The 22,861-nt window shown below is 40.1% G+C and overlaps 1 protein-coding gene across 5 annotated transcripts; it reads left to right on the top strand.

The window, feature by feature from the left end:
* The first annotated feature begins 1,553 nt into the window (after window positions 1-1,553).
* Window positions 1,554-21,188, top strand: magl (MAX dimerization protein MGA-like). Of its 5 annotated transcripts, none has more exons than XM_041976153.1 (23): window positions 1,554-1,758; window positions 4,010-5,211; window positions 9,645-9,871; window positions 9,902-10,122; window positions 10,245-10,344; window positions 10,436-10,549; window positions 10,648-10,773; window positions 11,971-12,081; window positions 12,277-12,643; window positions 12,931-13,135; window positions 13,225-13,462; window positions 13,643-13,824; window positions 14,510-14,750; window positions 14,863-15,092; window positions 15,259-15,501; window positions 15,698-15,944; window positions 16,038-16,648; window positions 16,772-16,866; window positions 16,992-17,037; window positions 17,120-17,281; window positions 18,219-18,330; window positions 18,636-19,277; window positions 19,361-21,188. In XM_041976153.1, the coding sequence occupies exons 2-23, from the start codon at window positions 4,046-4,048 to the stop codon at window positions 20,272-20,274; spliced, it is 6,600 nt and encodes a 2,199-aa protein (XP_041832087.1). In that variant the 5' UTR covers window positions 1,554-1,758; window positions 4,010-4,045; the 3' UTR covers window positions 20,275-21,188. The 5 variants fall into 5 exon arrangements, with proteins under 5 accessions (XP_041832087.1, XP_041832090.1, XP_041832085.1 ...); XM_041976156.1 differs by lacking the exon at window positions 1,554-1,758 and adding an exon at window positions 1,793-2,085 and having other exon boundaries at window positions 12,001-12,081; XM_041976151.1 differs by lacking the exon at window positions 1,554-1,758 and adding an exon at window positions 1,793-2,085.
* The last annotated feature ends 1,673 nt before the right edge of the window (window positions 21,189-22,861 follow it).

The raw sequence follows: 22,861 nt of genomic DNA, 5'->3' as shown, positions 1-22,861 counted from the left end.
ATGTGGAAAATGAACACAAACTAATACAATTATATGAGACGGTTGAATAAAGGATATTACTTGAAACATGTAATCATTGGTGTTGCAACATCTAGATCTCCGCATTTTTAAATAAATATTAAATTAGTAAGTGTTCCTTAATATGGGACGAATCGACTGTTCTGAGTGGATTTATGATTACCATGGAAGTGTAAATGGCGTGATAGCTCCACTTCTTTGATAATGGTAATTTTCCAAATGAATTTGCTCTCAGGTGTTTGCTTCGTGGTGACTGATTGATAAATGCATCTTCACAGTCGTGAAAACGTGCAACCTCACTCAAATGCGTTTCAAAGTCCATATCACGCGTCTAATGTGGCTTGCAACGGGGTTTTAGAGTTACTGAACGTGGAGAGCTCCACAGCAGAAGGCTGCGGCATCACCACGAGATTTCCACGTGGGACACCATAGCGTTGTAAGCTGCTTCTACAGGGCTGTTTACCCCACTTCCTAGTTTTAAGTAGACCCCGCCCTGCTCGTGCAGCAGCGCTTTACTTGTAATTCATTACTTTACTGTAATTGAAGTTAATATACTTTTTTTCTATGTATGATTATATCACAGAAAACCCACTGGAGGGTGTCAAGCTGTTCTTTTGATATTTTCTAGCCACACGCAAGATACAGAGAGGCATCTGTAAATGACATGTCATTTTAGCAAAAAGCAATGACCATGAGTCGCTATATTTATAATTTTATTTGGTTGTTAATTGCTTCAGTCAAATCCTTTTGTCTTAAACCATGAGGGATGGTCAAAGTCTTTATGTCACTTGAGCTAAATCCTCCAGATAAATACATGTAGTTTGGTTATATTTCTTTGCCACGGCCATGTGCTGTGGTTATCTGGAAAGAGGACACAGAAAAGGAAGGATTAGAGGGTGCAGGAAAGGAAATTATGTTCAACAGGACACTATTTTAAACCTCCTCAATCCAGCATGCCAACAGCAAATGCGGTTAATGTTGGGTTGCTTGTGGTTAATAATTAATGGAAACGGGCACTGATTTTTAATTTAGTTTTTCTTCGGTATCGCTCAAATCCTTTGGTCTGCTAACAGGACAGTGCTTGTTGTCTTTATTTGGTAAAATGTTTTTGCTTAGACTATTACATCCCAATACTGTTCAACAATCGCCCTGTGTAGTTTCCATCATGGAAAATATAATATTTTTTTTTATATTCATACCTGTCTTTGGTTGCAACGCGCCATTATTTTACTCAAGAAAGAAGCCAATCAGATTTTGCGGTGTCGTACGTGCACAAATTACAAGTTGCAGCTTAATTGGCTGAACTGTCTAATGAGAACCTGCCGCAGTGTGTCATCACAACAGATGCGCACTGAATTTCTTTTACTAAAAAATAACTAAATTAGTGTTATTACACAAGCCACTGACATGGTGGTGAATCAACTGGCTTGAGTTGTCCAGGAGGGGTTCGCCATTGGCTGTTGGATCTCTACCGCCTTATAGCCAGCGTATTACGTCACAACCCGAGAGCACGGATGTGTGTGTATATGCATGTGTGTATGCCAGCGGACCAGTAAGGAGAGTGTGTTTGTGGTTCACAGTGGGTGAGAATGGAGATGTGGTCGAATAGACTGAAGAAGTAAAGAAAATACACAGGAAGAAAGGCAAAGCCCCGCGCATTTACTGTCAGACCGGGAATTATCTGAAACATTTTGAGCAACTTCGAGAGTTGTCTTCTACGGATCGCGGACGGGGCTCGAGGTGGGAACAAGCGGAAAAAGGGGGGGAAAAAATCTTGAGGATGGTGGTGGACTCCCGCTTCTCTGGCGCTGGCGGGTCGGGAATCACGCGCCATTGAAGGGGGGTTGATAGCGTGCATGCGCTTTCGGCTCAGTTACGTGCACACACAGGTCGGTCGCTGCGAGCACAGCGGCGTGGCTCTCGGCCTCCATTTCCCAGTTTGTGTTTATGTTCGAATCACCGAGGTCTTTATTAGCAAAGACGACGTGCAACAGTTTGGAGTTTCACGCTGAACGTTATCACTACGTCGCTGCCGGTGGCCACGAGGCTTTCAATCGACGTTTGGAGGTGAGGCTTTTGTGAAACGTGCAACTTTTCCAACTTGGTGAGCGGTGGAGCAGGCGGCCTTCCTCCCCGCGGTGTTTGAGGAAGAATGAGCCGTTGTTACCAAGAGATATTCAAGAGCTGACTTGTTTATTTCGAGGATGAAAATATTTACACCGACAACAGCTGGAAGTAACTGTAGTAAAAATGCCGGTTGTTATTCCATTTAATGCTGTCGTTGGATTTATTAACACCTTTAGACCGCATCATCTGTGTGGTGGTGTGAGTGCGTGATTACACGCGACGGGAGGGGGGGTCAGGAGAACAAAACAGGTTACCTTTCTGGTTTGTGGCGTTCCGTTTACAAAAATAAAAATTCTTTGAACATTTTTAGGGTTTTGATTGTTAATTAAATATAGGCCCACGGTTTAGTCTTAGCTGAGTGACATCAAGCACCCTATTGGTCAGTTATAAAAAGCGATCTCTTAGTCCACTTTAAAGTGTGCCAAAAAAAAAAGAATATTAATTTCAAATGTGAGAAACGCAGCCTGAAAGCTTGGATAAAGTCAACCACGCTGCATTATCGTTTCAAATATCCTTGCGTGTGCAATTTTTGCTTTTATTCCCAGTTTGAAAGGGGCAGTAGTAGCTCATTAATTGACTGAGTGTAATCCACTGTTGTAAATAGATTGTAATGAATCTACTTGTAGTTGTTTTGTTTTCTTAAGAAGCATTTTCTTAATAAGTTTGTCCCAAAATTGTCACTGATTTGATTTATTATTGGCGTTCCAATTGCACACATGGAGCAGTTTTAACAACGGCATATTGCACGTGTAGCAATCCAGGAAAACAGTAGTTTAGGGGTTTTGTATGGCAAAATTTCAGTTCTTTTTAGATTTTGGCCACTAGAGTTGGGTTTTTTGGCTCATTGAACGGAGCCGGATCTTAAGGAGCGGTTCTTTTCAAAGAGCCATTCAAAAGACTGGCTCGTTCTCACAATATATTAAAAAATTTCACAATATATAAGAATGATAAACAATCAAAATATGTACCTATATAAAATCTACTATACAAGATTAAATAATTATAGGAAAAACATAGATAAAAAAGAATAAACCTGAGCAGTCTGTGCAAATTATAGTAACTGTTTTGAATAGAACTCACAGTATTTGTTTCCAAACAATACTCTCTGCCCATAGATGCTTCACATGAATGGAGCGTGTTGGACATCAGACTTCTATGATGTCACAAATGTTATTTTATTTTCATTTTACTTAACTGTACTACTTCTTATTTACTTATTTATTCATTTATTAATTCATTCAGTCATTTTTAGCTGGAAGGGGGGTGGGGGGGGATTGGGCTTGGCGTGTTTGTATACGTGTGTGCGTGTGACTGTGTGAAAGATTTCATTGAGTGTTTTTATTCTTATGTTTTTAATCATGTAAAGAACTTTGTGTTGCCTATGGCATTAAAAGCGCTTTATAAATAAAGTTTGATTTAATTTGATGAAGGCAGTGTCAAAAATTTGTATATAAAAAGAATGGCTCACAAATGAACGGCTCACAGCTGTGAGTCGGTTGTCATCGTTCATTTAAAAAAGGGTCGTTCAAAAGAATCGATCCGTTCATGAACGTCACATCTCTATTGGCCACCAAATTTTATTTAACAAATTTTATCAGTACTTAGACGTGTGTTGGAGCTGTTATTTGCAATACCGAATGCAGCAGCGCTACCTATGCTACAGCGGGTTCAATGATGACTGTGTTTTTGAATAGAAATGTGTGCTTTTTGTAAAATGCCTGGAGACCAGCGTGTTTACATTTCATGGTTTCCTTTTATTTATTTATTTTTTTTAGATTTTAAATGTATAAAGAACCTCTGAACCATGCTTTATTATTTGGATAACCTCATTATATGATGTTTTTTTCCTCTGTCTTTATCTTAGGAGCCAGATGCAGTGTGATGATTAGAGCCACTGGTGATGTCTACCTCAGTTTCTGAACCCACATCCATGGACGATAACCCTGCAATGGAGGATGAAAAGGGGAGCATGCTTAATGGCCCTCTATCATCTCCTCCTTCTTCTGTCCCTTTTTCCTCTCCCCTTTTTCCAACCACTGCAAGACCTGCTTTCTCCAGTGAGACCGTAATCGAGAATAAAGTCGTCTCCATGGCAAGTAATGATTGCAGCTCTGCTCTCTCTTCACCTGCTGAAGCAAGCCCAGCCAAGCCTGCCGTTCCCTCCACATCTCCCTTCGAAGAGACTTTTGAAACAAGCCCAGCTACCTCGCATATCGCGTCTGCATCAGGCTCCCTATCATGCACAGGGACGAGTCTTATCAACATATCAGAAACGCCACCTTGGTCTTCTGCGTTGCCAATGACTACGTTTGGCAATCCAGATCTGGAAAGTGACTTTCCTTCTGTGCTGACCTTCAAAGGTGTCAGCATATCCTTGGAGAATAACAGTGTGTGGAAGCAGTTTAACAACTGTGGAACTGAGATGATTCTTACTAAGCAGGGGCGCCGCATGTTCCCCTATTGCAGATATCGCTTGTCTGGTCTAGACCCTGAGCAGAAGTACAGTCTTGTCTTGTCTATCGTTCCGTCGGGTCAGTTCAGGTACCGCTGGAGCACGTCCACATGGGAAGTCATGGGGCCAGCAGAGCACCAGGTGCAGGGTCTTATCCGAGCCTTTCCCCACCATTACTCACCTTGCCGAGGCGCCGATTGGATGAATTGTTTGGTGTCTTTTTATAAACTCAAACTAACCAATAACTTCCAAGACCAGGATGGTCATATCATCCTACACTCCATGCATCGCTACATTCCTAGGCTCCACGTAATTCCCATTCCAGATGGAGATATGCCCAGCGTTGATCAGCCTGTGGTCATGGGACCTGAAAGCATGACCTTTACTTTTCCACAAACAGAATTTATGGCAGTGACCACCTATCAGAACTTTCGTATCACTCAGTTGAAAATTAATCATAACCCGTTTGCAAAGGGCTTCAGAGAAGACGGTTGCAACCCCCGTCTGTACAGGATTAATTCAGAGGCGCGAGCTGCGGTAAAAATGGACACCCAGCCAGTTGCTTTAAAAGCTGCTGAACCCAGTGAAGACGTGAAGGAGCCGGTGGATCCAAGGTAAGCTGATGTGGTTTCACTTTTGATCTGCTCACACTGATGTATTTTACATGATTTCAGTGTGGAATTATGGAGACATCTTTGAATGACATTGTCATGATCATGTAAATTTCCTCTTGCATATCTGTACTATTGATGTTGTAAATTTAGGCTTTTAGAGGATTACAGAGTATTATGCAAAACCTTACATGTACTAATAATTCAAGCAACCTGCACATGACTTAGAAGAAAATACATTAATTTTTCAATTAAAGTAATCTAATTATGCATTTCAGTGTAACATCATTGGGGCAACTTATTTAACGGGGAAAGGTACATCAGAGGACGGACATAACAGGGGCAACTTGTATACAGTGGCATGAAAAAAAAAATTAAATTATATATTTTGGTATTATAACTTGTCATTTAGAAGGACTTTTAAAAATATATTAAAAACAAATTAAGACTGGTGGGTGCATATATATTTACTCTCCCAATGTCAGTACTTAGAGCCACCTTTCGCAGCAATTACATCTCCAGGACTCCTCCTTTTGGTACATCTAGCTACTGGGATTTCTGACTGTCCATCAAACTGCTCCAGCTTCTTCAAGTTGGATGGGTTCTTTTGCTGTACCTCAATCTTAAAATCATGCCACAGATTCTTGATTGGATGGAGGTGTTTGCTTTCATTGGATCATTTTCTGTTGGTTCTGCCCGGTTTCCCGGTCCTTGTTGATGTAAACCATCTCCACAGCATGAGACTGCCACCACCATACTTTACTGTGGAAATAGTGTTCTTGGGGTGATGCAGGGTTTGTTTTTTGGTCCAGGCATATCTCTTTTTTTTGAGGGCCAAAAAGTTAAATATTTGAAGTCTCATCCTACATGCATTTTAGCATGTAGGGAAGCTTATTATTGTTTTATTAAAAGAACCAACTTTGTGAAGCTTACTTAGAGAAGTTACCACGTTTAACCTGTGACCCTGGGTGTTTAGTGTAAAATCAACTTGGTTACATTAGAAATTTGAAGACCTGAGGAACAAGTAGTAGGAATTGTTGACTTCCAACAAAGCCCAAAGTATGAACACAGTAAATAAGTGACTGTTTTACACAGCATATGTTATTTGGTAGTTTACAACAATCTCTTTACATCAGTCTAGATGGCAGCAGACATGTTTTCCATTATAGTGTGACTTGTAGGTTAAGTTAGTCTTGCTGCTGGAAGCTGCCTCTCAGCTGGAACCAGTATCCACAAATTGTTTCATACCAACCATCTAGATAATCCACCTGTATTTATTACCACTCTTGAAGTTGCACAGATGCACTTAATCACTAGTTTTTATGTTACTGGAAGCACGTGACTGTTGCAGCAGCTTTCTGCTGTCAGACGCTCAGTTTCAGGCTTGAGTTTGCATTTAAAAATCTCACTTTAGCTTTAGCACAACCACATTGCTGTCAGATCACAACTTTCAACCCTGTGGTTCACCAGTACAACTGACATTCACACAAATAACTTGTTTCCTATTCCAACAGCAGGGAGTTGTGCTTAATTTGCAATTTATGTGATCGTTATGGGCAAACTTACTGGCAAGTTCAAGTATAGCTCTTTTTAGACATTAGATACACAACATTAACATCTTTATGTATCTGTTAAAGCTTTCAGTCATTTAGACATTAGTCACGTTTGATGATATTCCTCATGACATCATCCAGACATGCCTGGGAAAGTGAAAGAGAGCACTTTGGTGCAAGCAGAGGATTGGACACGAAAATCAAGTGAAGTGTAAAACTTTAATTCTTAAAGTCACATTTGGTAAAGATGACCTGTTATATCATCATAGAAATTCATATTTACATGTCATGTTTGGAGTTATGGCATTGCATTGAACAGTTGAAAATTATATTAAATGAAAAATACTTTAAATCCCAGAGAGAAAATACAAAAAAAAATGTATAAAATCTAGAGAATATGAGTTAGACCTGTTTGGACATCCTACAACCATCAGTTGGACTTTAGCAAGATTACAGATTTTTCTGACATAAATGCAGTTATGCTATAATTGAGACTCTTAAAGTGCCTGATTAGTATCTCAAGGTTTGCTAATGTTCTATCAGCAGTGTGAAAGAATATGAGCTGACTTTGCTTTCTAATTAGTGTTATTTCACATTTTCCAGCTAAATCGTTACACAAGAGGCTTTATATTACTTAACAGTCTATAGGCTAAACATGTATGTAAAGTGAAGCTGCACAGTATGTACTCTGATAGAACAGAGATTTAGACAAGATCGCAGGGAATCATTATGATGCATGCTTTATAATCTTTGGTTATTAGTGTCAGAATGACATAGCCGATGTATAAAGGCTCATCTATGTTTGATGCAGAAGCTGGCTACGCAGACGGACCGGCACTTTTGTCCGTCTCCTGCTTCATTTCCGCGCATAATTGGTGCGGTTTCAGGGACCTTGTGGATTCGTTACTTGATGCAGCAAATGGAGCAATACCACTGGGTCAGTGTTGAGCAGAATAGCTGACATGCAACCAGCAAAAAGGACAAACCAGAGAAGAGGAAGGAGACTAGGAAAACAACTGTGCAGAGGTGGCGAGAGATTTTAAAGAAAGGTTGTATGAGATGTCGGGCGGTTGCGAACAACTTTACAGCAGTGCATTGCCTCCCGAAACTGATGTCAGTCTGCAGAAGTGAGCTCTAAGTTCAGCATTGTCCACTAGTGGTTGAATGAAACGTGCGCTACAGGGACAAGCTTCTCCCTGAGGCGAGGAGACGCTAGACGGAAAAGGTTGCATCGATTGGAGGAAATGATCCATATGAAATGTGGTTAAAGAGTGGGCTGGGGACCCCTACGCCTTACCTCCTCCAACTTTTCTTGACATTTTTGTGTATCTGGTCTGTGGTGTGAGCACCTTTTATTGAGTTTCAGTATAGAAATTTGAAGTCTTTGGAGGCTCATATACAGTTTACAAACATTTTATTTGTCAGTCTACCTGATCTGATATGACAAGCACCCTTATAGGGGTTATTAGAAGAATTGGCCAGGCTTCATTCACAGACACAGTGACAAAAATAGCTCTAACATAGCCCTCGTCCTGGTTGGGTTACATCTAGTTAAGTTTTCATTTTGAATCAAGTCTTGTCTTTTTATCAAGACCAAAAGAAGCTCCTAGCTGCTAGTTTCATGTCTGTGCTGGACTATGATGTTGTTTGTATGCGTGCTTCCACAGTGTTTGCATGTATTACACACAGTCCATCATAGATCTCTCAGGTTTATAACAAATTCTCCAATGTTTAGCTCCTTATTGTTTGCTTATGTTGATTGGTTTGCTTTGTGTACACATGGATTCAATTGATTTTATTTATGAGGCTACTTTTGGTCTGTTTCCCCCCTATTTGTAAGAAAGGAAAAAGAAGCAGCAGTCAAGAAAGTTATTATCTCCATAATCCTTTTTTTAGATTCCATACTAAACTAAAAAAAAAAAAAACATTTAAATATACTTTTCAATAAAAGCAACTTTCAAATCAGTTTAAATTAAAAAGCTGCTCTCACTAAATTTAAGATTGTTTTATGTGATTTAGAGGCAGAAGCTTTAAAATATGACATTTTTATCTTGCTATTCTTGAGATATTTATCCTGTGGTTTAATCAAGGCTTTCCTAGTTTAAGTTTAGTTTTATTTAAACGTATGATTATTCTTGTGCCAAATGTCTGTAGTGTGTTGTAACTGTGTTGCTGTTGCAGTCTAAGTCATGACTCGTGCAAAAGATGCTTTCCTGGTTTAAAAAAAAGCTTGTACAAGATTAATTTAGTTTCTGCTCAAATGAACAGTGAATCTTTTTGAATGGAGGTTTGCAAATATAAATAGGGTTAAATATGTTTGCAAACTATTTGACTTGCTAGTAGTGATTAATTAGTATTAGGGTTGTAAGTTAAATTGCATATAGGAATTTTTTTTTATCCAATGAAATGTGACATTTACACTGATAGACTTTTAATTGTTGTCGGGTTATAGGGAATTTTTTACATGTCTGAAAGGGACTTCATTAAAAAATTAGAAGCTCAATCTGCTGCCATATTGGTAAATAAACTTCTAATCAATTAAACCTATAACAGCAATTTTTTGGTTAACAATCATGAACACTTCCAGCGGATATAAACCATTTTCTCCCTCTGACACAGTCATATTTTTTCAACACCATGTTTGGAGCTAAATTAATTGATTTCTTGCCTTAATAAGTAGAGACACATATTCAACCATTTAAACAGGTTCCACAATAGAAACGGGATGGAGAAGAGACACATTAAACTTGTGGAATTAGCTCATTAGTATTCTTTAACCAAATGCAGTGACGTCTTTCTCTTATTGTGTTTTATTCTAACGAGACAACCTGTTAGTGCTTTTTTTGTGTCAGTGAGCCTTTTTTTCTTTGGTTTGTTTTGTAGCACAAAGGATCCCAGTGAAGCTGCTTCTTTGTCAGAAGCTGCTTCATTGCAAGAAACCAGACCGGTGCTGAAGCCCATAATGTCTAACCCTGCTGGTACAGGTGAACAATATGTCCCCTGTATGAGGGGCAAACATTCCCTGGGTGAACTTGTGTTGGTCCAGAAACGTCATTGTCCTGAACCCAAGGAAGAAAATGCTGCGTGTGTAACACCTGAGAAGCAGCCAGGCTCAAAAGAGTGGAACCCCCCCAAATCAAGCTCCATGACTCCTTCTTCCTCAACGTCCACTCCGAGATCATTGCCTCGGTATCGCAAGAGGAGGAAGAAGATCTGCAGACGTTGGGGTAATTCCCAGGGAAGACTTTGGAAAGCTGCTTCTGCCTCCTCCACGGTCGTCCACAGCCCATCGCTGACTGCTGCTATGCAACCGGAGCTGGATGAAATAGAAGGCCTGCTGTTTGTGTCATTTTCTTCAAAGGTATAATACAGGAGGAAAAAACTAACTGGAATTAAAAAGATCACAGTCAAGGGTGCAGTGACTTCTACAATGATCCATCAATAGTGATGTTAAATATGTGTCTTTGTTCTTTCATGTGACAGGAAGCTCTTGACATTCATGTTGGGGAGAAGTTAGCGGTTAAAACTTCAGCATCAGAATCTCCTATTTGCACATCAACTCCAGCACAGTCTAAGCAAATAAGTAAGTAATGGAGTGGTGTCTTCTTTTTTGTCCCCCTCTTGTCCTTCGATTGAACCATGTTACAGTAATTTATATTTCATTGGTGTCTCAGTGGAGGTGAATCCAGAAACGGTGGAGGAGAAGATAGCTCGCTTGAAGTCCATCCTGCTGAATGACCTCAGAGATCTCAAACACAGACAGGTCATCCATCCTGTGCTGCAAGAGGGTGAGTTTACACAAACACTGACACAAACATCCCAGTCATTAAATCAGCTGCACAAAGTAAGATAATGTCAATGTATTCTCTGTTGACCCCACATCCAGTTGGCTTAAAGCTGAGCTCCTTAGACTCCAGTATGCCCATTGACCTGCATTATCTGGGGGTTTGTCTGCCGCTGCCTCCTCCAAACCTACCAGAAAACAGCAACACTACAACTTTGTCTCCTGCTGGTAATTTTTTTTTTTACTTTTTGTGCATCATTAAAGTGTTGTTTGGGTTTTCATGGCTCTAGATGGGTCTTTTTTTACTGATATGTTCAGCTCAACTTTGCACGATATCTGTTGTCTGTAGTGGGTGATTGCATGCCTTCTAAAAACATCCCTGAGTCTTCTGTTTTTGTAGAGTACAGGTTAGAAAACTTGCTGAGTGTCAGCAGCAGTCATAACAGTATGAAATTAGAAATCTATAAGTTCAAAAGATTTCTACATTCAAATTATATATAAGCTTTGAGCTTCTAGGAAAATTAAATGCAGAACGCGAGAGAGAAAGGCAGGAACATGATGCCAAGACTACTGAACCAGTCAAAGTTTAGCACTGTAACTTAATCTGATGTTTACAAGTTCAAAAGGTACTATCTCCATACCAGAGTGATTTGGGGGGTGTTGTTCAACTCTGCAAGTAAGAATTCTATAATTCAGGTCTCATGAAAAATGTAGCTGGATAATTGTTAGAAAAACAGCTAGCTGCAGGCGCAATCATGCCTAACCCCCCTAAGCACTGACCTTTGGGGTCAGCTTGAAGACCGATTTGAGTTCAGTCTTCACACCCTTCATAAAGTAACAGCTGCCTTAACCTTCTGAGTAGTTTTGCGTCACAGTGTGGGGAAGTGAGGCATAATGTCTGGCTTGTTTTACACGTGAGGTTAGGTGTTGATCAGATCTGATCTGATTGTGAGACCTGGAATTCAGCACCAGTACCACAGGCAAACACTCAGCCACTGAAATTGCTAAGCTAACCTCAAGCTAAGAGACAGAAGCCCGACAGCAATGACATTGTTGATGCTGTGATTAAAGTAAATAAAAATGTTAGATATTCATTTCTCCTCAATAGTTAGAAAAACTGTGTTTGAGTAATTGAGGTTAGATGTGTTGCCATGTCAGCTGAAGGAAAGCTGAGAAAATACTGTTTGCTAATATTAATATGGACTTCTATGCAGCAAAGGGCATCAATGAGAGCTGCGTGGTTTAACTAACTTAGAGGCAGATTATATGAGATTTTCTTCTTTCTGCTCCTTTTCATTCAGGTGCATGTTTTTTTTTTTTTTTTTTTTTTTTTTTTTTTAAGTTTTTAAGAATGAAAGAAATATTTTAAATAAAAAATAAATTATAAAGACAACTGAAGGCTATCGCTGTATGTGTCCTTCACAGATGAGAGCATTCCCTTTATTTCCCGAACAGGAAAAACTAGTGATATGACAAAAATAAAGGGATGGAAAAACAAGTTTATAAGAAGCAAAGAAGCCTTTCCTAACTGTGAAGGTAAGATTTTTTCATCGTATTGTAGCTTCAGGGTCCTGTTTTTTAAATCAAATAGTGGGTTCAGTGTAGTCATTGTACAGTAATTAGTAAAAGATTAACTAAAGGAAAATCAGCTTAATGTCCTTATGTCTGATTTATTATTCTTTAATATTATTCAGTAAATTAAAGGTTCTTTTTTTCTTATCCTTCCAAAAGGGTTACAAAAGGACCTATCGGCCTTCTGCAGCAACATGTTGGATGAGTACTTGGAAAGCGAAGCTCAGCAAATCAGTGAACGTGCTGCCGCCTTTTCCATGAACCCAGAGGCCTCCGTGGCCTATCAGCTGCCTGCTAGAAGTTCCAGCTATGTAAAGACCTTGGACAGCGTACTCAAACACAGAAACTCTGCTTCTAATATCACAGCGTGGACTAATAAACCTTGCCCGCTTTCCTACAAACCCCCCCTCTACTTGGCTATGATGTCATCTGCTTCCAGGCAGACAGAGGCTCAGTCTGGATACCAGTCTGCATCCTCACACACACACTCAGACACTGCTTCTGGGTCTATTGTTGTTTCACAAAGGTGAGGGACAAATTAGGTGTTTGCACACATTTCTCCTCCAGCAGGTGCATTGTAGAAAAATTAATGAACCGCTTAAGACATAACTCTTTTCAATGCCACATCTTTATCAGGTCTAGTTCTCTCAGAAAATCTGAGGAGTACTTTTTTTTTTTTTTCTTCTTCTTCTTTTTTTTAACTTGACCATTTGTTTTTCTCTGTCTCTGTAATTCAAGATGCTATGATGTGCAAAGTTAAATGAAAAACTTAAAAAACCTACAATGGTGCTCTTTTCTTTTTTGCCATTTCAGTTTATCGTCATGCCTCCCAGAAGTTGGTCAGAGACCTGAGGTGAGCTCTGGTCAGGGCCCAGGGACGGCACAAAAACCAGGCTTCACCAAGATCCAGCTCAAACTATTGCAGATGGAGACTAAAACCCTAAACGAGGGCCTGAGCAGAACGCAGCTGACTCCAGAAAGGTTGACAATGGCTCTGTCTGCGTTACTGACTAAAGAGGTATGTGTGTCCTTTGATGAGCTGTGTCAATGCTGTCTTCACTGTTATTTTACTTTTTTTAAAAAAAAGTATGATTTCATTTTACTCAGATGCTGCCGGGTCAGATCTCGAATGTGACGCCCTTTCCAAACATCACAGCTGTGGGACCCGAATGTGGCAAAGAGTTCTGCAGACTGGGTTGTGTGTGTTCCAGTTTAGGGCATCTGAACAGGGTTCTCCTTCACTGCAGACGGCCTGAGTGCATGTTTGGCTGTGCCTGCTTTAAACGTGTGATCACCAAGCACTTGAAAGCAGGGGAAAGTAAGGAACGGACCAGTCTAGTTTACTGTAAGATCAAGTGATGTTGGTATCGTTTGCACATTTTTGGGTAACACTGTTATAACTCTACCTCAGTATTGATGGCAAATATCACTTCTGGACAGTCAAATTCTATTCTTTTACAGAAATAGAACAATTGGGAAGCTTTTTTTAAATTGTGGTACTTTTTCTTTTTTTCTTTCTCTCCAGCTTTGACTAATGTAGAACATGCAGTCCAGGTTCATCCGAACTCCCTAACCAATAAACTGTGGACCCGTGACCGCTGTGATGAGGATCCAGAGCCGCTTTTTGTTCCAAAAAGTACCTCTACTTCTCAGTCCTCAGTTTCACCAAAGTACACAAAAAAAGTTGTATTTAATCAAACACCACCGGTAAGATAACATTTCTCCAACTTCAACTAGGCTTTTCTTTATATTTGCACTAATATAAAGATTTAAGCATGATGGAGGAAATTATTTATTACCAAATGTAAAGACTGAATAAACGAGTCTCAAATCAAGTAAATTGTCTTTCTGTGTTTCATTAAGCTGATGGATCAGGGAGTGAGCTTCACAGAGGGCTTTTTCATTATCTGTGAATGGTCAGATGACTAATTAGCTGTAAATAAATCAATATTTAATCTAAGTAAAACAGATAAATAAACTTATTCAAGAAATTAGTGACAATACCCAGCCCAATAAACATGGATAACAGAATTGTAAGATTACAATCAGGAAAGTGACGACTATCAATAGCCTTAAAGGAACTTTGTCAGATTTTCTAACAACGGCTAATTCGGCATCCATCTTGCATCCTACCTGTACTGTGGGGTTTTTCCAGATAGTATAAGTCAGTCTTCTGTTGATTCTTTCCTCCGATAATGTCTCCTTTAGTTTTTTTGCTGAGTCAGCCACTGTCCGCATTCAAAACAGCCAGTGTGTTGATATCCAGTTGCTATAAATGTAATGGTGCCATCAAATGGGGCAGGAACATGGAGTTTCAAGGTTGTAAAGTTGCATTGTGCCTTTTTTTAACATGACTCCAGTGTAAAAATAACTTTGATTTTTTCCATTCAAGATGAAATTCAAATCATGTGTGCAGATACGAGAGGAGGATAAAGATCCGGTGTACAGATATCTGGAGAGCATGATGACATGTGCTCGTGTAAGGGAGTTCAACAGCAAGCCTCCACCAAAAGTCACTTTGGATATTAACACCCCTGCTACTACTTCGACACCAGACAACACATCAACAACGCAGAACTCTGCTCACAACAACAACCGCCACCACAACATTATGCCAACTGCGCAAAAAGCAGGTAAAACTTAATGGTATTTGTGCTGGAAATATTTCACCATCTACTGGAAATTAGCATGTCACCTCATGTATTTTTAAGATAGTCATTACTGTACTTCATCTTATTTCCTCAGAAAAAAAGCCACCTCAGCCAGCTACATTCAGCGAATCAGAAGCAAAGAAGCAAATCCAGATCCAGTCATTGTGTCAGTGGAAGAAGGACAGCAAAATGGTCCTGGAAGCTTTATGTCAACGCATGAATCAGAATCGGTTATTTCGCCGTTTCTACATCGGGCCTTACTACGTAATACTTATCGCAAAGATCGTCCTACAGAAACCCAGTGGCTCCATCGTCACATACCGGGTAGGTCACTGTGGTTTACTGTGATTTCAGTCCAAAAACGTTTGGTTTAAACACAGTTCTTCACAAAGTGATATCTATTGTCAGGATATTTTTTAATATTTTATGTCAGTCTGTCATTTTTTCCCCCAGTTTTCTATGTGTTAAATCTCATTCTGTATCCTTATAGATACAAATTAGTAAACCAGCAAAAGTCAGTGATGTTGATGAGGAGGAATCTGATGATTGTGACAAAGACAAACATTCCAACAAAAGCTGTGACGAGAGCACTGATGAAGAGGTGGAAGATGAGCAAATCGAAGACCAACACAATTTTTGGGGGGTCACACCTTTTCTGAATGGAGTCATACCAGCAGGCAGACTGAGAGCCAGAAGAAAACCTGCTGGCTGCCAAACATCTGGGCTTATACAGGTATTGCTAACAACCAGTCTTTTTTAACCAGTAACAGAAAGTTTCCTTTTGACGACATCAGGTTAAAAACTTATTTATTTTTATGTCGCTGCAGTTGCATAAAAAAACTGAATCATGCCTGGATTCAGTTACATTAACAGAATGCAGATATTCTTGTATTTGTCAAACATAGCAACAATATTTAATTGTTTTTCAGGTAAATGGGAAGTGCTACAATCAGGCCAGATTGTTGCTTGGACACATGGGATCTCTGCATCCAGCAAACCGCCTTGCAGCCTACGTCACAGGCCGGCTATGTAAAGCCTCACAGAAACCAGAATCCACGCAGAAAAGTGGCACTTCAGCTTCTCCTCATGTGAATGCTGCAGGCACAGCTGCGCCTGCACCTCCAGCTCTTCCCGAAAGGAAAATGACAGACCTTAAGACAACAACTCAGCCACCAGGTAAGATCATAACATTAACAAGATCATCATAACATTTAGAAATGTCTAAATAACGTAGCTCACCGCCTATGCTACATTTTTTATTTTCCTCAGCTCAGTTAAGCCAACCAGACTCTTTGAGTAAGGGATCACAACAACATTCACAAAACTCCTCAGCCCTCAACCCTGCTCAATCATTTGTCCCAGTCCAGAAAAGTTCCACAACATCACCAGTCTCTCTCACTGTCTCGCCATCACTAAAAAGCCCCAGCTTCCTGGCACAGAGCGGAACCTGTTCATTCAGAATCTGCCCTCCATCCAACCAGACCGCCGTAGACCAGAAGCTTCCCGGCGTCATCCTGCCTGGTGGCTTTACCCTCATTCAACTTCCAAAGCCTGGAGCTGAAGGATCCACATGGAAGTCACAAGCTCTAAACACTAAGAACACAGCAAGCACAGGCGACACCCCGGCACAAAAAAGTGGAGCAGCTAATCTTAGCCATTTAGCATCAGGGTGGCTCAGTCTGAATGCCCTTAATAAAATAAAAACTTTATTAACAAGCACATCAGCTGTGCCTGGCCCCTCCTCTGGACTGATGAGTGAGGAAAAGAAACCATCTGAAGAGATTAATGAAGCCAACAGCGAGCAGCTTGATTCAAACATGGATGTCACTTCAGAAGACTTAAGTTCTGATTTCTCTGACTACGGAGACTACGATGAAGATGTAAGTTTGTTTCTACAACTATTTGATTTTAAACCTAAAATCTGAATTCATTCAAACAATGTTTGGGAAAAAAACTGAAAATTTTTTTTTTTTTACTACTTTACAAAAATCCTGCTTCTTCAGGACGAGATAGTAGACATTGAAACTGTCGAAGAAGATCAAGAAGAAGCCATTGCTAAAATGAAGGAAGCTGTTTTGAAGACTTCAGAGAAATCAAGGTAATGCTTTCAATTGTGTGTCAATAAATGGAGGCATGTTATGTATACATAGATATTTTTATTTAATTGTCTTGGAAGTATAGATATTTATGTCTAACTTAATATGATTTGTTTTCTACATGCAGGAATCCTGCTAATGGTTCTGAATCCTTCAATGAGCTCAACGTCCAGGTACGGTCTGTTGTTACTACAGAACAGCAGTTTTTCATGCAGCAGCTTCATGGAAAATGTCTTTTTTGTCTCTCCATTTCAGTATCAAGTAAAGAAGGATGACAAAATCCCTGGGAAAAGCAAACGCAAGAACCATACAGCGCTAGAAAGGCTAAGACGCTGCGAACAGCGAGCCCGCTTCGAACGACTTCACACCATCCTGAAGAGTAATCCCAAAACTCCCAGGCCCCATCTCCTCTCTCTGGTCAGTTTCACATCTTTTTCTTGCACCAGTACTTGGTTGAAATAGTTCTCATGTTTTTATTAGTCTTTTCTTAGTCTGTGAACTGTTCATCTGTTGTGAACATCTTAATGTTGTCAACTTTTTCATTAGACTTTCAGAAAGCACAGAAGTGCAGCTACAGCTGTGGACAAGCTCTGACAAGCTTGTTCACAGCTGTAGGGTTGTTTATACCCACAAGTGGTGACTTTCTGACTAAGCAACCCCCTACAGTATTTCAGCATCACTGTACCAAAGTGTAAGATAGCATTAGTTTAATACAGTGGGGGGGGAAAGTGCTGAATTGGTACTACTGGGTGAGGTAACGTGTTATGAAAAGGCACCAAAACCCGTATTTACCTTTCAGCAGATGTGGTGCCTTTCCAGATGTGAAAGTTGCCTGTTCCATATTCAGCTAATGCACCAGATTAGACAGCCGCATTTCAGGATCATGTTCTGCAACTTTATTTATAACACATTTATAACAAAGTTGAACAAAGTGCAAAGTGAAATAACAATAAAACTATTAAACTCAAATGCATATGAAAGACATTAAAAATTTTAATACATTTAAATAAAATAATTAAAATAAACAAAAATGCATATTTCTCTCTGTGATTAATCTTGCTGTCTGTCGTCCATGTTCAATAAACTTTGTGTTTACAGACTGATTTCTGGCAGTGTTTAACCCATGCAGTGACTTCCAGGACTCAGTCATTTTTTTTTCCTGAATCATTTGATAACATTGTACTATAAGTGATTGCTGAACCTCTTCCCATCTTTACTTGTGAAAGAATCTGCCTCTCCAAGGTGCTCTTTTTATGCCCGATCATGTTACTTCCCTGTTGCCAGTTAACCTAATTACTTGCAATGCTCCTATAGTCTGTTATTCTTAGATTTTTTTTTTTATTTTTGTTTTAAGGCTACAAAAGAAATTGAAAATCTGATCAAGGCCTCCATACGCCTGGAGGAGGAGAAAGAGAAGCTGATTCAGACACAGGCCCTGTATGTGAAGAAATTGTCCCGTTTGTCAGGTATGTACAATTTATCTTCCGATATGAAGGTGCTGTTTATACTAATTGCTGTTTTCTGATTTATGAACTCTTTAATCGTATCATAGTTGGTAGGCAAACATTCTCATAAGGTTACAGAGCAAGACTAATAAAACTTGCATGCAATCCTATTGTGGTGCCAGTTTGATATAATATATGCTTTCATTAGAAACAGTAGTGCCTCAGATTGTCATAGAAGTGTAGAGATGCAGCTGATCAGGAGTAGATTAAGTGTGATCTTGCTGCATGTGTCTACCCTAGTGGTAACTGTTAAGTCATCATTTCAGGGAAGTCGGAGATCCTGATTCAAAACAAGCTGAAGGAGATCGGTGAGCGTCAGAAACGTCGAGAGAAGGCGATGAAATGGAGGCCTATCTTTTCTCAACTTCTACAAACCAAAGCTGCTCTTTCCCAAGCCACTGCTCCCCAATCCAATCTCCAGCCCCCAGCACCACAGCCACAGCCCGTCTGCAGGCTTCCATCTGAAGGCAGCCAGCCTTCAACGTTCCAAAGCAATTTGGAGAATATGCTAACTTTGCTTCATCCTACTAAAAACCTGGAAAAAACTCCAGTCCCACAATCCCTCACACAAAAATCTCTGCCTCAAGCTGGGTCACTCCCACTCCAGGTGATGACCAGTACATCCACATCACAAATGGTGACACAGCAATGTGAACCTTCAGCCTCAACCCAAGTCGGTCAAACCTCTGGAGATCCAGGCCAGCAGACTGTGCCTAATTCACAAACAACGGACCAGCTTCAAACCCTTTCAGATAAAACTGAGCCTCAGGTCACTGCAGCACAAAGTGGAGCCTCATTAGCACCTAATCCCAACAGCGCCAATGTTCAGCCACCACAGCGTCTCGCTTCTCTTCCTCTGGTTCGCTCCAAAACAGGCAGAATCATACTTCCTTCATCTCTAAAACCACGTAAGCTAATAGGAACCTACTTATATTGTCTTTAACATGCATTCAGTATTGTTAATTACATATTTCTTTTTATTTTCTCACAGTTGGTCATGGCTTCTATACGCTCATGGTCATGCAACCCAAAGAGAAGAGAGAAGAAGATGAACTTAGCTCCCCAGCTAAAACACAACCGTCTGATGTGGACTCCTCTAAATGTGCAGAGAAAAATATCTCTGCATCTGACCAGCCTTCGGATTCAGAACCCGGCTGTACTTCAGAAAACACCACATCTGTGGATTCTAATAAAAAAACTTCAAGCGCTGTCGCCCCCCTTGCCCAGCTTGCCTTCCTTAACAAATCAATCATTGTGCCTTCACTGGATCCCAAAGCTATAAAAAAAAACCAAGAAGCGGTTTTGAGTATGAAAGGTGTCCCATCTGCACGTTTGTGTTTTAACCCTGTGAATCTGGTTCCCTCCTGTAATGAATCAGAGTCCAGTCCTCCTGATCCCAGTTCCCATGCGGACCATTCCTGCAGGGGCAGGCCTTTGATGAAAGGAGTTCCCTCTGTTAGTAAAAATGCAGATGAGGTAGAAAATACAGAGGGTTTTATTCAAGTCAAAATGTCTCCACTAATCAATGAGAGTCAAAGTGATGAAAACACTGCAGAAGCAACCAAGATGCCAGCAGACAACCCTTCAGGCATGGCCAATGAAGTAGCTTCTAACCCTGCACCAGTCAAACGGCGCAGAGGAAGACCCCCCAAAAATAAAACGGCACCACTACAAAGTCCTCCAGTAAAGCGAGCAATTAAAAGTCCATCTATATCCAACAAGGACAGCACGGTGAGATTTTCTGCCAGCAGTTTAAAAATCCCCAATTTAAAAAGCTCTCCTGCAGATGCCGCTGCATCACGGCCGTTGACACGCGGCTCTCTAGGAAAGGACTTCCCCAGCGCAAAGAAGCGCTCCTGGATAGATGTTGAAAAGGAACTGGAACCTGACTTAGAGTCTGAGTGATGAACAGATTTGTTTGACCTCAGTTAGTCACCTCACACCTCTCTGAGACAGCACGGGACGTCATCCTCATGGTGGCAACTGTTTCCATTTCTGCTACTAGTTTGTTGGTGTTAACCACCAATAATGATGGAAAGCTTAACCAAATGTGCCTGTCTCATAAGCCAAAGGACCAGGGCTGCAGTCAAATACTTGATTTTGCCTTTTTCTGGGGGGAAAAAAAGAAAAAAACTCAAATGTCTTTCCTGCTGGGGACAAGGACGGGTGATGGAGTAGCATTATGTGACCTGCTGAATGTATGGGTAAAGTCTGGTCTTTGCCACTATAATGCTTGTCAAAGATGTTTTCTAAAACGAAGAGATGTTTGCTTTTTGTTTTATTAAACATGTTACTGACATTTACACAAATTTTGTCATACTTGAAGACAGTTTGTTAGTGATCAGTCTTATGCAAATACAGGATTAAACTGTTGAGATCCATGGTGTAAACCTTGCAGCGTGTGCTCAGTGTCTATCCTGAACTGGACTTGACCATACAGTGCTTTAATGAATTTTTTAAGAGCTAAACTCATCTTTTTTTTTTTTTTTTTTTTTTTTGTAGTAATTCATGTAAAATCATCTTTAGATGCACTTTAAAGTTCATGTTGAAACCTTATATATTTTTTTCATCCTTGTATAGTAACAATACTGATCAACAATCAGTTGAGTGTGCTAACCAAATAATTTGTGTATGAATTTAACCTGTGTGAATATTTACCTTATCTTGCAATACATCATCTTTTTAACTGATTTCCGAACACTGGTTGTCAACTTTAGTCCGATAAATTATAGTTTGGACTACATAATGTTTAATAAAAAGTTACTTGAGTTTATTATGATACACTTTAATTGCTCAGAAATAAAGGTATTTTTCCCATCTTTTTCTGCTTTGTGGTGTATGTTAGCTCTAAAAAAAAAGAGGGTTAAAAATGAAGTTATCTATTTTAATTAAGCTAATCTCATTTTGCCATGACAAACTGTTTTATGTTAACAAAACACAGGAGACATTATTATATTTCATTTTATGATTTTGTAAACTACAAGAGCTGTAGCACTCTAGTGTAAACATAAGTTGTTTACAGAAATAACTTGCTTCTACAATAAATTTTAAATAAGTGACTCATTTGTTGGTTTTGTGGAAATGTTTAGATAAAGATGGGGCAGAGGTGTTTTTTTTTAATGTGTTTCATCTGATTCAGGATTTCAGCTGCTAAGAAGTTTGACACTCCCTCCTCCACCCACCCTCTCTCTGCTGAATGTTTTCCAGTTAATCAAAGGTCTCAATGTGGGTAGGCCAGTTCAGTACTTGGGCTCTTAAAGTTTGGAATTGAGCTCATCAGCCATTTTATTAGGTACACCTTGCTAGTTCTGGGTTGGAGCCACTGTTCCCATCAGAACTTCCTTAATTGTTGGTGTCATAGATTCAAGACCATGTTGGAAACATTCCTTAGATATTTTACTCCATACTGACATGCTAGTATCACTGCAGATTTTTCAGCTGCATCTATGATGATAATCTCCTGTTCCACCACATCCTAAAGCTGCTCTGTGGGGTTGAGATCTGATGACTGTGGAGGCCGTTGGAGTCCAGTGAAGTCATTGTCAGAAAAAACAAACAAAAAAAAACTGGTGTAATGTAATCTCTAATTTCTAATTTATCCTGCTGGAAGTAGTAATCAGAAGATGACACACTGTTCATAAAGGGATGGACAGGGTCGGCAAAAATAGTCAGGTAGGTTGTGGCATTTAAATAAGCCCATTTGGTGTTAAGGAGGGCCAAAGTGTGCCACAAACAAAAAAAAAAACACAAATACACCACCAGCAGCAGCCTAAACCATTGATTCAAGGCGGGATGGATCCACACTTTTTCTTGTAGTTTCCTGTTCTTACCACCCTAGAGATGGTTGTGTATGAACATCCCGGCAGATCAGCAGTTTCTGAAAAACTTAGATGTCTGGGACTATGCATTCTTGTTTTCAACTTCAGCAAATTGCCAGTACTCTGTGTCACCAAGCAGTTGACACAGTGTCAGGTGTGTAAGGCCTTGTCGCTTAAAAAAATGTTATTGGACCAAAATTGAATGTGCATGAATTCACAGATGTGCGAATTACTCATGCTATGCACGCTAATAACGCCCCTGTCCTGTCAGCTTAGCATATTCACCAGAGTAGCATACATTACGTTAACGCGCATGCAGGTTAGGGTTTTAGGGTTGGGCGCAGTCGTCAGTTTGCACTACGCGTATGCTGATCTGACAATTCTAAACTAACAGGACCCCCACCCAAGACCCTGACGCTGGCTTTAGAACTGTGTTGGAGGGCAAAAATTACACACATTGGAACTGTCCATGTGCAAACCTGCGTGGATAATCTCCAAATTGTGTTACTAAGGCAAATATGCCAATTAAAAGCAAATTGACCTCTCAGAGATAAGACAACCTCTGTCACAAAATCAGATATGGCACCCAGACATCCGCCCACTCAGCAGCCCCCTCTCCTTCTCTTTAATCCAATCAAATCAGTTACCACAACAGAAACAAACACAATCATTGA

The sequence above is a fragment of the Melanotaenia boesemani genome, chromosome 22, assembly GCF_017639745.1.
Source record: "Melanotaenia boesemani isolate fMelBoe1 chromosome 22, fMelBoe1.pri, whole genome shotgun sequence".
NCBI lineage: Eukaryota > Metazoa > Chordata > Actinopteri > Atheriniformes > Melanotaeniidae > Melanotaenia > Melanotaenia boesemani.
Note: the sequence above shows the minus strand (reverse complement) of the source record. Positions and strands in the feature narration are given on the sequence as shown.

What these genes read in the sequence shown, in the direction of transcription:
- magl (XM_041976153.1), top strand. Translation starts at nt 4,046, where the DNA reads ATGTCTACCTCAGTTTCTGAACCCACATCCATGGACGATAACCCTGCA. An exon ending in ACGGACCAGTCTAGTTTACT is followed by an intron (nt 13,463 to 13,642) that starts GTAAGATCAAGT and finishes CTTTCTCTCCAG; the next exon opens with CTTTGACTAATGTAGAACAT. An exon ending in TATTTAATCAAACACCACCG is followed by an intron (nt 13,825 to 14,509) that starts GTAAGATAACAT and finishes TTTCCATTCAAG; the next exon opens with ATGAAATTCAAATCATGTGT.